Genomic DNA, 14,693 nt, shown 5'->3' with positions numbered 1-14,693 from the left:
CCCATCAGTGTGATGAACAAAGGAACACCCTACCACCATTTTACCCCAAGCCAGGGTGGTAGCGCCAATTTGCTGGGGAATTGACGCTCCTGTTCACAAGGCCCAAGCGCAAGGGGAGCTTCCTAAGAAGAGTTATCCAGGTCTGCTGTTTGTCCCACGTTCCATCTGGCCCTCGGTACTCCAGTGGGACATTCCTCGAGAATGACCGCACACCCAGGGATTGGCAGGACGCTGGAGTTTATCAGGAGGAGGTATCGGTGGCCCGGAATGATGAAAGAAGTTCAGCAGTACGTGCAGGCATGCGAGGTGTGTGCCTGGAACAAGAAGCCCCATACCCGACCTCAAGGGCTCGCCCACCCCTTACCAGTTCCGGAAAGACCATGGGTGTACATCTCCATAGACTCTGTCAGGGGTCTTCTGCAAAACAAGGGGAAGACTGTCATCATGGTAGCTGTCGATCAGTTTTTGAAAGCCTGCAAATTCACTGCCTGTGGCAGGGATGGCCAAAACTGTCCTGGTCTTCAGGATCCGCAGACTCCCAGTGGACATTGTCTCATATTGTGGTCCACAACTCTCATCACATTTCTGGAGGGCGTTCTGTAAGCTGATGGGGGCAACAGCAAGCCTTTCCTCTGGATTTCACCCGCAGTCCAACAGCCAGACAGCAGAGAACTAAGATTTAGAACGTAGCCTGAGATGCCTGACCTTGGAAAGACCTGACGAGTGGTGCGACCGTTTGACGTGGACAGAGGTCAGCCACCACACCTCACAGCATTCGGTTCCAGTGCCAGCTTGGTTATCCTCTGCTTCTCTTTCTGGGACAAGAGGCCGAGGTTGGGGTCCCTGCAGCCGAACACCTCATCCAACCCTGCAAGAAGAAGTGGATTAGGGCAAGAGAGACCTTGCTGGACTCTGCCCAGAAAGCAGAGACCAAGGCGAACCAAAAGAGAAGGCATGGACCCGCGTTACAGCCTGGGAAACAGGTCTGGCTGTTCACTCATCATTCGCCTCTCTAAGTAGAATCCAGAAAGGTAGCACCCAAGTTCATTGGACCCTTCAAAGTGCAGAGGAAAGTAAACCCGGTAGCTCTCACCCGGTGATAGAGCAGCGCGGGAGTTATTTGAAAATCGCAAGTCTCATCAGGAGTGAGTCATTGCTTGAAATACTGAACGACACAGTGACATCTTGCATAGTGGGAGCCACGTGAAAACTGCAAGCCCTAGGAGTATGTTTTATTTACATAGAAACATACAAAACCTACAGCACAATACAGGCCCTTAGGCCCATAAAGCTGTGCTGAACATGTCCATACCCTAGAAATTACCTATAGCCCTCTATTTTTCTAAGCTCCATGTACCTATCTAAAAGACTCTTAAAAGACCCTGTCGTATCCACCTCCACCACCGTTGCTGGCAGCCCATTCCACGCACTCACCACTCTCTGAGTAAAAAACTTACCCCTGACATCTCCTCTGTACCTACTCCCCAGCACTTTAAACTTGTGTCCTCTTGTGGCAACCATTTCGGCCCTGGGAAAAAGCCTCTGACTTTCCATACAATCAATGCCTCTCATCATCTTGAACACCTCTATCAGATCTCCTCTCATCCTCTGTCACTCCAAGGAAAAAGTTCACTCAGCCTATTCTCATAAGGCATGCTCCCCAATCCAGGCAACATCCTTGTAAATCTCCTCTGCACCCTTTCTATGGCTTCCACATCCTTCCTGTAGTGAGGTGACCTGAACTGAGCACAGTACTCCAAGTGGGGTCTGACCAGGGTCCGGTATAGCTGTAACATGAAAAGGAGAGGTATCAGCAGAGTGGACGTTGTTGGAGTGGGCCAGTGGTAGAGAGGTCCAGCCTTAGCTCAACAGGCTTGGGCAAGTACAGGCAAAGGGTCTAAGTAAGTTTCTTGTAAGATTTTTTTTCTTATTTTGTCTATTAAGTCATAACTATTGTGCTGAGAAAGGGCCCAGAGTTAGTGGTATGTCCTTTGTGTGAGGTATGGGAACTCCTGGAGTCCTCCAGTCTCCCTGATAACTACATCTGCATAAAGTGCTTCAAGCTGCATTTTTCCGCCCATTTTTCCGGCTGATACAGATCTCTCTGCAAGCTCTGATAGTCTTCCTTGCTGTCCACTATACCCCTGATCTTGGTATCATCTGCAAATTTGCTGATCCAGTTCACCACATTATCATCCGAGTCACTGATACAGATGACACACAACAACAGTTCCAGCACCGATCCCTGCAGCACTCGATCACTCAAGGGCCTCCAGTCAGAGAGGCAACCATCTACGGTTACCACTCTGTGGTTTTCCCCACATGCCAGGGTCTACTGCCTCATCCTGAATGCTAAGCGACTGAATTTTCTGGACCAACTTCCCATGTGGGATCTTGTCAAATACCTTTTTGAAATCCATGTAGACAACATCCACTGCCTCGTCTCCATCAACTTTACTGGTAACTTCCTTGAAAAACTCTAAAAAATTGGTTAGACACGATCTACCACGCACAAAGCCATGCTGACTATCCTTAATCAGTCCATATCCATCCAAATACTCATTTATCCTGTCCCGTAGAGTACCTTCCAATAACTTTCCCACTAATGCGATCAGACTCATAGTTTCCTAGTTTATTTTTAGAGCCTTTCTTTAACAGTGGAACAATTTTAGCTATCCTCCAAACCTCCAGTACCTCACCTGTCACTACAGATTATTTAAATATCTCTGCTAGGGTCCCATCAATTTCTACATTTGCCTCCCACAGGGAACATCTGATCAGCTCCTAGGGATTGTCCAGCCTGATTTGCCACAAGACAGCAAACTCCTCGTCCTCTGTAATCTGTATAGGGCCCATGAAGTTGGTGCCATTTTGTCTCACTTCTGTGGACTCTGAGTAAGCACGAATGCAAAATGTTCATTTAAGATCTCCCACATCTCTTTTGGTTCTATGCAAGGATTACTATTCTGATCTTCCAGAGGACCAACTTTTGCTCTTAACGTAGCTGTAGAATCCCTTAGGATTCTCCTTCACCTTGTCTGCTCGGGCAACCTCTTGCCTACTTTTTGCTTTCCTGATTTCTTTCTTAAGTGCTCTCTTGTATTCCTTATACTCCATAAGCACCTCACTTGTTTGTACCTGCCTGTACCTGTTATGCCCTCTTTTTTCTCTTAACCACCCAGCCCCAATATCTCTTGAAAACCATGATACCTTGTACCTGTTATCTTCAACTGTCATTCTGGCAGGCTCATCCAAGCTTTCTACTCTCAAAATTTCACCTTTGAAGGCCTCCCACTTAGCAAGTCCACCTTTGCCAGAAAACAGCCTGCCCCAATCCACACACCAGGTCCTTCTGGATACAGTCAAAACTGGCCTTTCTCCAATTTAGAATCTTAACCTGCCAACCAGAACTATCTTTTTGCATTTTTACTTTGAAACTAATGGGACTGTGATCACTGGGTGCAGAGTGTTCCTGTCACCTGCCCTGTCTCAGTCCCTCATAGCAGATGCAGATCAGCTATCAAACTCTCTCACTAAGATTTCTACATATTGATTAAGAAAACTTTCCTGAACAAGTTGGACAAGCTCTAACCCATCTATTCCTTTTACAGTATGGGAGTCCCGGTCAATATGCGGAAAGCTAAAATCACCTATGACAACAACTCTATGTTTCTTGCAACAGTCTGTGATCTGTCTACAAATGTGTTCCGCGGATATTAAATCTGTAATATAGTCCCATTTGCGTGGTCATACCTTTCTTATTTCTCAGTTCCACCCATAACACCTCACTAGACGAGTTCTCCAGTCTGTTCTGACTGAGCACTGCTGTGACATTTTCCCTGACTAGTAATGCCGTCCCTCCCACTCTGTCAGGTCTAAAACAATGAAACCCCAGCATATCGAGCTGCCAGTCCTGCCCCTCCTGCAACCAGGTCTCACTAATGACTACAACATTACAATTCCAGATGTTGATCCATGCCCTGAGCTCACCTGCCTTTCCTATGATACTTCTTGCATTGAAATATATGCATCTCAGGTCATTAGTTGTACCATGCTCAACCTTTTGATTCCTAACTTTGTCTGAAGTCTGAACAACATCTGCCTCCACAACCTCTCCACTCTCCACAAGTTGGTTCCCATCCCCCCCCCCCCCGTAGCTCTGGTTTACCCCCCCCCCCCCCCCATACAGCACTAGTAAACCTTCCCACTAGGATATTGGTCCCCCGCCAGTTCAGGTGCAAACCTTCTCTTCTGTATAGGTCCACCTTCCCTGGAAGAGAGCCCAAAGCTCCAAAAATCTGACACTGTCTCTCCTACACCAACTCCTTAGCCACACGTGGCAGATGGTGTATCGTGTAGGGCCACAGTGCATTATCTCAGAATAGAGAGACATCCATTGAAAAGAGAGATGAAGTGAAATTTCATTTTCCACAGAATGGCAGATCTGTGAAATTCTTCACCACAGATAGCTACGGAGGCCAAGTCACTGAGTAAATTTAAGGCGAAGGTTGGTAGCTTCTTGATTAGTCTGGGTGTCAAAGGTTACGGGGAGAAGGCAGGAGAATGGGGTCAACCGTGATGGAATGGCAGAGCAGACTAAATGGATCAAATGGCCTAATTCTGCTTCTGTGCCTTATGGTCCAACTTAGCATCTATGAAGGGCAATAAACAGACAACATTTCAGGCCACAGAAAATAGGAGCAGAATTAGACTATTGGACTTTCAAGCCTGCTCCACCATTCATTCATGGATGATTATTCCTTTTCAACCCCCCTTATCCAATGATTTGGTATCGACAGTCCCTGTGGCAATGAACTCCACCTCCTCTTGTATTCAGACTCATTTATTTATCACACACACATCGAAACGTACAGTGAAATGTGTCATCTGTGTTAACAACCGACACTACCTACGAATGTGCTGGGAGCAGCCTACAAATGCCACTGCACATTCCAGCACCAACATAGCATGCCCTCACTATTCATCAGAACAACACAAACAACAAAAACAAGACAACAATCCCTTTTCCCACCCTCCCTCCCAACTATCCATTTCCCACCTCTCTCTCTCTCTCTCACACACACACACACACACACACACACACACACACACACACACACACACACACACACACACACACACACACACACACACACACACACACACACACACACACACACACACACACACACACACACACACACACACCCTCCAACCCCACGAGAGGGCACCTGTGGGCTCCAATCCCAGAACATCCACCTGTGGGCTCCAATCCTTGACCCCAGACTCTCAGGCTCACAGATATTGTGTCTCCAAGTTCAGGGGTGTGACCTCTGGGCCTTGACTTCCAGACTCGTACAGACCTCTGATCTTGGCGACTCGGGTCCATGTGACTCCTTCGAGCCTCTACCTTTGCCTCTGATCTTCAGGCTTTTACTCTTGACTTCGACCTTCAGCTTTGACCTCCGGACTTCTGCACTGACTGGGCATCAACCTCAGGATTCACCAGAGGGGTGAGGGGGAGTCACTGGCCATTGTGACCTGTACCTGGGACTAGCTGGCAGCACGGACTTTAGTCCTGGGACTGGGGAGCAGCAGCTGGAGGTACGGTCACTGCCTGCTGACCGTACCTCCGAGATCGCTGACATTTGTCCGCAGAGCACCCTGACCTGAGCTTGAACTTTTCATTTACTGCCACTGACCTCTAACTCCCCCTCACCCCTGACCCCTAACCTCCTGCGCTGATCCCACAACCGGAAAGGCAACTAAATCTGAGCCACGACACAGCTCAGCACCGTCTTGTCCTTCTGAGACTGTGCCCTCAGGTCCTAAACTCTCCCACTGACATCCTCTCCATGTCCACTCAATCTCGGCCTTTCAGCCTCAGCCGAATGGTATCGAGGGCTCACCTGGTAGGGAGACGAACCACCGCATTATCTACGGGGCTCTGAACGGGGTGACACGGTCACTTCATAGTAAATAATCTCACTCCATAAGGTGGGAGCATCACCAGCAGTCACTCTGCTGTGTCACTTCCACGTTTGCTATGTTTTGGGATGTGTACATTAATCTTTCAGTGAAGTAACCTTATCGAAATGAAGTGTGCTTCTGATAACACACGAGGGTAGGCGGGTAATAATTATTGTGCTGAGGGAGGGCTTCAGTCAGGAGTGGTAACGTGCCACAAAACGTCAGCAATCAGATGAGGCAAGTCTTCCGGGAGGCAATCGCCTTGCTGGCTTTTATTGCAAGAGGGTTGGAGTTGAGAAATAGAGAAGTATTGTTGCAGGAGGTCACACCTGGAGAACTGAGCATAGTTTTAGGAAGGGATATAGTAGCAATGAGGTTCACCAAACTTACTGTGCACTCTGAGCGCCTGAACAATCCTGATCTGTATTCTGTAGCATTGAAAAGATCGAGGCACAATCCCCATGGAGCACAGCAGGGAGAGTCTTGAGTTACAGTGTAAGGCCTGGGGTAGCAGAGATTAGATCACTGAGGGTATTTAAAGAGGCAATTTATGTTGTAAAGATCAGAGTATTTGGGGTTATGAGGAACTGCTACAAAAGAGAAGTTGAGTCCAGCGTAGATTAGCCATGATTGTATTAACTAGTGGGGAAGCTCGGTGGGCCTGGTCGCCTACTCCTGGTGTGTGTGTGTGTGTGTGTGTGTGTGTGTGTGTGTGTGTGTGTGTGTGTGTGTGTGTGTGTGTGTGTGTGTGTGTGTGTGTGTGTGTGTGTGTGTGTGTGTGTGTGTGTGTGTGTGTGTGTGTGTGTGTGTGTGTGTGTGTGTGTGTGACATTTACCCTTACCCTGTCATAGAAACACACTCCCAATTCAGATGGACGCATCTGGCCCCACACAGATGTTAAAATTTTCACACCCCAGCTAAATTATCAGACAAGTAACTGCCGAGTAGAGGAGGTCTCCTCAGACCTTTCTGGAAGATGTTAATTGGAAGCAAGCAGAGAGCTTTCTGTGGAAGTGACCAACAATTGTGCAGGGAAGTCCGAGAAGGCTGAAAGCTGGACTCCTGACACTCCATTACCGAGCAATGAGCTGCTGTCTGTGCACAGGACACTGATACTCTTGGGTGGGACTGTCTGAGAACACGGGTGTTGGTGTCGCAGGGTGAATCTCACTAACTGTTGTTGCTGTGGTGGGGGATGGAGGGAGGGGAGAGTATATTACTTATCATACCTGGCACCAGAATCCTGCCCTTGGAATTTGGAGACAGTATCAAATCTCACGAGGGTCCCCAGCCTCTCACCAATCACACTGGGCAGGAGTGAACCCCGCTTATCCTAGTGATCCGGGGAGGTAAGTTTCAATGTAATTATTTCATTGCTGCTTAAAATTTTCCAAATGTTTTAATAAGTTATTTAAAAAGAGATTTGCATCAGTTGTAATGGTTGTTATGTGAAGCTTTGATGGTGAAAGTGAGGGTGACAGTTTCTGAAGACACACGTTCCAGGCAGAAATGTACAACATGGGAACAGGCCTTTCAGCTCACCTAGTCCACGCCAATCAAGATTCCCGTCGACGCTGGTCCCAATTGCCTGCATTTGCCCCACATCCATCCAAACCTGTCTTACCCATGGAATGTACCTGTCTACGTGTGCATCAATGTTGCTGCTCTACCTTCTCGGCCAGTGTGCGCCACTTTTGGATCATCCCCCAGGTGAAAAAGTTGCCCTTCAGTTCCCATCAACTCTCTCCTCTCTCACCTTAAACCCCTGTCCTCTTCTTGATTCCCCAGCCCTGGGGACAAGACTGTGTGCATTCACACTCTCAGTGGAAAAAGACGCAGAGGGAAGTGGAGAAATGCTGACTGGGAAATGTGGAGTTCATGGATTAAAATGGCAGTGGAGGCCTGGAGGCCCATCACCTCACTTGTTGAAGGGCATTGTGTACGTACTGTATAATAAACATCACCGTGGTAAAGGGGAAAGGAGCAATGGGACGGATACACTGAGTCCGATACATCGTGTTGTCATAAACAGCACTAACCATACCCCTGACACACACATCTCCAGCAGTTTCCACAACAAGGAATCACTTTGGGTTCCTGAAACCCGGGGCCTGGTAATAACTGTCATTTCCACTGCCACCCTTGGCCTGAGTATCCCTTTGCCCAGAAGCCCTTGACCAGGCCACATCTCTCTCTTTCAATATTTTTATTAGTTTCTGCATAAAGGAATACAGAGTACAAGAAGATATGTAAGTTAAGTTAAAAACGTACCAATACATTGTATTAAAAATACAGTTACAATCACAAAACCCTGTATTCATAAAAATTAAATTCAATCATAATATTAAAATATAATAATTTTGTTATACAGAAAAAAAATCTAAACCCACTACCAAAGCCAGAGCTGTTAGGAAAAGTAAGAAAAAAGGGGGAAAAAGCCCTTATCATATAACAAAATATATTATTAGCCACCGTCTGTACTTTTACAACAAATCAAAGGTTTTGAAAATAACTCAAAAATGGTCCCCACAATATATAAGTCTTGACTAGATCCAAAAACTGAACATGTAAATTTAAGCATGACATAACATCCCAATAGACAATAGACAATAGACAATAGGTGCAGAAGTAGACCATTCGGCCCTTCGAGCCTGCACCGCCATTTTGAAATCATGGCTGATCATCTACTATCAATACCCGGTTCCTGCCTTGTCCCCATATCCCTTGATTCCCCTATCCATAAGATACCTATCTAGCTCCTTCTTGACAGCATAGCCATTGAGCATGAGTAGGCGGAACAGCATCCTTCCATTTAAGCAAGAATGCCTTCCTAGATATAAGAAAAGTAAAAGCCAAAATATGCAAATCAGGTGTCTCCAAAATAAAGTCTTTTTCTCCAACAATACCAAATAATGCGGTCAAAGGGTTAGGCTTAAAATTTACCTTGAAAAGTACCGTGAAAATTTGGAATATTTCCTTCTAGTATCTTTCAAGGCTCAGACATGTCCAAAACATGTGAATTAATGAAGCTTCTCCATTATTACATCAATCACTGACAGGATATATCCGAATAAAAATGAGATAGCTTACCTTTAGACATGTGAGCCCTATGAACCGCTTTGACTTGTCCAGGCCATGACAATGGAGCTTGCTTTACCCAACATTCAATAAATGTATTTTTTTGTGGCCAGGTATCATATCAGCATTCCTTCATGTGCACCCGTTTGGAGCCAACATCGAATACCTGTGGTCTTACCTGCAGCGACTGGATGCCAAGGTAATGCAGACGACTTTGTGCTTCTGGAATATGGGGCTGGGAATTAGTTAACCACTCGGGGCTGGGGGTTAACCACTTCATTCCTGGTGATCCAATCTACCTCATGATTACATTATAGTGGGGAGTGCTCAGTGGTTTGACAAGCTCTTGATGGAGAGCACTCTAAACAACCCGCCCCAGCATCAACATAATTGCAGGATTATGCGGCCATCTTTACCTCCATTCAAAACTTTCTTTTTTCTTTAAGAAACTATTTTCAGCTTCCATGTGGAATATGCTTTGCATTTTCTGTGTTTGCTTTAATTTTTATTTTGATTATCTATGTCAGAAAAGAAATGTAAGGGGGTGTCATTGTGATGTGAATAGTCCCTGCCCCACAGACTGTGGTTCAATCCCATTCTTGGGTGCTGTGTACATGCAGTTTGCATTCTCTCCCTGTGACCCTTTGGGCTTCTCAGGTGCACTGGTGTCCTTCCACTCCCTATAGATGTTGGGGTTAATAGGGTAACTGGCCACTGGAGGCTGCCCCCAGTGTGAGTGGTGGCTGGATATATGGACGGTAATGCCAACACAGATGCCTTGTGCAGGAAGGCACAGAGTCGACTGTACTTCCTTAGAAGGTTGGCGTCATTCAATGTCTGCAGTGAGATGCTGAAGATGTTCTATAGGTCAGTTGTTGAGAGCGCCCTCTTCTTTGTGGTGGCGTGTTGGGGAGGAAGCATTAAGAAGAAGGACGCCTCACGTCTTAATAAGCTGATAAGGAAGGCGGGCTCTGTCGTGGGCAAAGTACTGGAGAGTTTAACATCGGTAGCTGAGCGAAGGGCGCTGAGTAGGCTACGGTCAATTATGGAAAACCCTGAACATCCTCTACATAGCACCATCCAGAGACAGAGAAGCAGTTTCAGCGACAGGTTACTGTCGATGCAATGCTCCTCAGACAGGATGAAGAGGTCAATACTCCCCAATGCCATTAGGCTTTACAATTTAACTGCCAGGACTTAAGAACTTTTTTTAAAGCTATTATTAATGCTTTTTGAGTTAGTGATTTAGATGCATATCATATTTTTTACTGAGTTAAGTATTGTATGTAATTAGTTTTGCTACAACAAGTGTATGGGACATTGGAAAAAATGTTGAATTTCCCCATGGGGATGAATAAAGTATCTATCTATCTATCTATCTATCTAATGTACCGGGACAATCCCAGTGAGGAAGCACCATTTCCTGTAATAAAGAGGTGGTTCCAGCAGGAGAGCTGCTCACTCTGAATGGGCAAGTCAAGTCGATTTTTATTGTCATTTCTACCATAAACTGCTGGTACAGTACACAGTAACATTCCTCCAGGACCATGGTGCTACATGAAACAACACAAAACTACACTAGACTACAGACCTGCACAGGACTACATAAAGTGCACAGAACAGTGCAGGGCAATACAATAATTAATTAATAAACAATAGGCACAGTAGAGAACAAATTACAATATAATAATAAATAATGTAGATGTCAGTCCAGGCTTCGGGTATTGAGGAGTCTGATAGCTTGGGGGAAGAAACTGTTATGTAGTCTGGTCGTGAGAGCCCGAATGCTTCGGTGCCTTTTCCCAGACGGCAGGAGGGAGAAGAGATTGTATGACGGGTGCATGGGGTCCTTCATAATGCTGTTTGCTTTGCGGATGCAGCGTGTAGTGTAAATGTCTGTAATGGCGGGAAGAGAGACCCCGATGATCTTCTCAGCTGACCTCACTATCCGCTGCAGGGTCTTGCGATCCAAGACGGTGCAATTTCCGAACCAGACAGTGATGCAGCTGCTCAGGATGCTCTCAATACAACCCCTGTAGAATGTGATGAGGATGGGGGGTGGGAGATGGACTTTTCTCAGCCTTCGCAGAAAGTAGAGACACTGCTGGGCTTTCTTTGCTATGGAGCTGGTGTTGAGGGATCAGGTGAGATTCTCCGCCAGGTGAACACCAAGAAATTTGGTGCTCTTAACTATCTCTACCGAGGAGCCGTCGATGTTCAGCAGGGCGTGGTCGCTCCGTGCTCTCCTGAAGTCAACAACCATTCTCATGAGGCAGTTCCCACAGCAGTGCTTCTCCCTGCAGAAATGTACATGGGCTCGAGTTGGGAGCATTGCCTGAGTACACACATTGGCAGTGCTATCTCCACGAGCACAGCAACAGATATGGGGATCAGTGAGTCTGGTACCGACTGTCTAACAGCACTCCAGGAACTCCAAAGGAGCAGACTCAGCAAAGGAGAGCACCAAGCAAGGAGTGTCCAGCACAGTTCAGCTATTGGAGGGTCCACTGCCATTGCCTTTCCTCCATGTAAGGGCTTGTCACCCAGGGCACCCCCATGAGTTATGCAGGAGGGTGGCACCTATCCATCTCACCTTCTACATGACCCGCCTCCCCAGCCGTCCGTGTTCTGTGTCGCTTCCAGGAGCTGAGATGCAGGCAGTTATCAGTTAACAGCACATGCTGTTTTTCTCTCTTGGGTGTGGCTGGAGTCGTCAGTCAGAGTCATTAACCCTGCTTCGCTGGGGCAAACAGTTCCGAGTTGTTCCCTGTCTTGACCATATAGACAATAGGTGCAGAAGTAGACCATTCGGCCCTTTGAGCCGAATCACAGTCACCATGTATGGAAGCAATTCCTGTGCCTCTCAAGCCTGCAGTGCTTGCTGGTAAACGTGACGGATCATTTGCGGGTATATTTTGAGAGACTATCCTCCACTATTTCTCTAGAGAAATTTCCCGGCTTTTATGAGAAGGAATTGCTTCAATTTGTTTCATTATATCCTTTTAATTGTGTAAGTTAATTATTTTTTACTGTACAAACCACCATTTAGTGAGCCCCAAAACCACCCAATAGCTTTTTTTTGCCCTTATCCAAAGGAGGTTTAATCTGTGTTTACAGTTTCACATCATTATGAAACTACAGCATTTATGATTCAGACTACTGATAACCAATAGCATCAAATTATCTCTAACCAGGACACATTCGAGATCCTCTGACATTCACCAGTGCCGGACAGCCCCCAATAAACCCCTGGAATCCTCATACTCCTTCTCCAGGGTCACACAGGCCCTGACGTAACCCCAGGCAGGACCCTTGGCTACACAGCCCATTACCCGACTTGCAGTGCCTCCTAGAACAGGTGACCCTGGGTCCAAGTGTGTGATGGGGAAGTATCTGGTGTGTGGAATGAAGTTGGGTTTAGAAATGCTTTGTGTGTTTTGTTTACCATTGGAAGTCCGAAGTGCAGGACTAACTCCCAGGCAGCAGACTTTAATTTCACGCTGTGCACGTTCCTCCGCAGATATCTTCAGGGGAAATTGAGACTCTTCTCCAACAACTGCCAAACATGTTCAAGCAGGAGTTTACTGGTGTTGGCGCCACACTGGAGAAAAAATGGAAGTTCTGTGGTTTCGAAGGAATTAAGTGTGTCAGCCAATGACCTGAAATGGTGCGCCACGACGAGGAACAAAACTCCATGGATTTCAGATTTCATTCAGGTTTATGCATCAAGCGTGAGATTGAACGATTGTGGATTAAATGCTGCCTGGACCTGAGGTCTAATTGCCATTCCTACCATGTCTCCAGCGGCCGGTAACCTCACTGTACCCTGGTGCCTGACGAGCAGAACATGGTGACCTTTGTTCGACAGACTTTGGGCTTTAAACCATGAAGAGGGAAGGGAAAGGCAGAGAGCGTGGGGAGGGGTTGGTCAGGTAGGGGTGGGCTTGTCAATGAACTGTGGGGAATAAAGGTGGAAGAAGCTGAAATATGTGAGGATATTGGAACAGACATGGGGCTTGGATGGAGGGGGGAAGGTGGGGAAGTGGATCGCCGGCAGAAGACTGAACTTCGATCTCCCAGTTCAGCTTTGTTGTGGCGAAGCAGCTGTCTATGTGAGCCAGAAGCTTTGAACGTTCCCCTCTGGAGCAGCAGCAGGAGTTCATGGCCCATCCCACGTCAGTGCCTTCCTTTCTGATGCACCTGGCCGACTGGGAGCGAGCAGCTGCTTTGGTCGTATACTGGAACCCTGCACTGAGACAAGTTGTTAAACACCTTCAACACTAATCAGGCCTTCGGTGCTGCGGAGGGGAGGCAGAATCAAATTGGGCTGGTGTACCCATTCGGGTGAGGTGAGGGCCGAGCTGGATGTGGGTGGGGAGAGGTGGACCCATGGAGGGAGGTGAGTACATGGGTCCAGTGCTGGGACTAGCCGACAATAGGTGTTGGCGTAGCTTCACCTAGCCTGCCCTGTGCCAGCCACCCTGCGAACCCCGACTATAAATCATGTCTTTGTCACAAGGAGACTCGCTCCAGGAATGCCCAGTCAAAATGATCCAGAAATTGTCTTTATCCTATCTGTCTGCAGAACTTAAATCATCTTTGAGTTTCTTAATATTGAAATGGTGCAAATGAATGTCTGAGCATTCCTTCTGTCCCTCCTCTCCACCTCTGACCATTAAGTCTGCTCATCACAAGGATGCAGAAGTATTGCCCATGTGGAATTTGGAAATAAATTATTTTTCTGGAAGTTTACATTGTAACCTTTTACCTGGTGGCATAGTTTTGGAAGCATTTCCTGGCGATTTCCTGAACAGTTTGATATTTCTGGGACAAGAGAAAATCTGCAGACGCTGGAAATCTGAGCAACACACACACAATGCTAGAGGAACTCAGCAGGCCAGGCAGCGTCTATGGAAAAGAGTACAGTCAACGTTTTGGGCCGAAACCCTTCATCAGGACTGGAAAGGAAGGGGAGAAGTCAGATTAAGGAGGGGAGGAAGAGGTACAAGGTGGTAGATGAAACTGGGAGAGGGGTGAAGTAAAGAGCTGGGAAGTTGAGTGGTAAAGGGCTGGAGAAGGGGATATCTGATAGGAGAAGTGGAGAAGAGGGTTTTCGTTTGGGCTCTCAAGTGAATTGTAGAATTCAATTCAATGCAGCTGGATTCAATTCACTGGAGGCAAAAGTTTATCTTCTATCTGATTGTAGTGATGTCCTTCAGCAAGGAAGCAGGCCACTTGGGAGTAGGGGAATCCATTAGTAATTTGGTGCAGGGTGAAGCAGAGAGAGTGGGGTGACTGGAAGTGGGGAGCAGGGTGACTGACGCCCCAGCACCCCAGGCAGTGTTTGCATAAACAGTCTGAAAAGGGAGGGCGGACCACCACGGGCACAAAGGTAGCCAGAGGGTGCAAGGGTACACAGGCTGCAGAGTGATCCCGACGGGGTGCAGGCCCGGTAGGGTGTAATTTAACCGGGCCCTAAGGAAGACAGCAGGGTACATCTCAGGAGGACCAGAATGAGAGACGGCAGAGTGGGGTTCAAGTACAAAATGTGAATGGTAGAGTGAAACTGAAAGGATGGGGGTTTAGTAGAGCACGTTGGTTGAACCAGGAGCAGGAATGGACACCTAACCAGAGAGTATGCAACT

The 14,693-nt window shown here is 47.1% G+C and overlaps 1 protein-coding gene across 9 annotated transcripts in view; it reads left to right on the top strand.

Annotated features, from left to right (window-relative positions):
- Positions 1 to 13,795, top strand: part of enox1 (ecto-NOX disulfide-thiol exchanger 1) — a 312,484-nt gene extending 298,689 nt beyond the window's left edge. For all 9 annotated transcript variants that reach the window (XM_073045990.1, XM_073045991.1, XM_073045995.1 and 6 more), the window contains 2 exons: positions 9,162 to 9,247; positions 12,569 to 13,795. In XM_073045990.1, coding sequence (XP_072902091.1) covers positions 9,162 to 9,247; positions 12,569 to 12,821 — 339 coding nt within the window. In that variant the 3' untranslated portion in view covers positions 12,822 to 13,795. The remainder of the gene's footprint in view (positions 1 to 9,161; positions 9,248 to 12,568) is intronic.
- The last annotated feature ends 898 nt before the right edge of the window (positions 13,796 to 14,693 follow it).

This window comes from Hemitrygon akajei, chromosome 5 (genome assembly GCF_048418815.1).
Source record: "Hemitrygon akajei chromosome 5, sHemAka1.3, whole genome shotgun sequence".
NCBI classification, from domain to species: Eukaryota; Metazoa; Chordata; class Chondrichthyes; order Myliobatiformes; family Dasyatidae; genus Hemitrygon; species Hemitrygon akajei.
The sequence above is the reverse complement of the archived record's forward strand: the minus strand, read 5'-3'. Positions and strand labels throughout refer to the sequence as shown.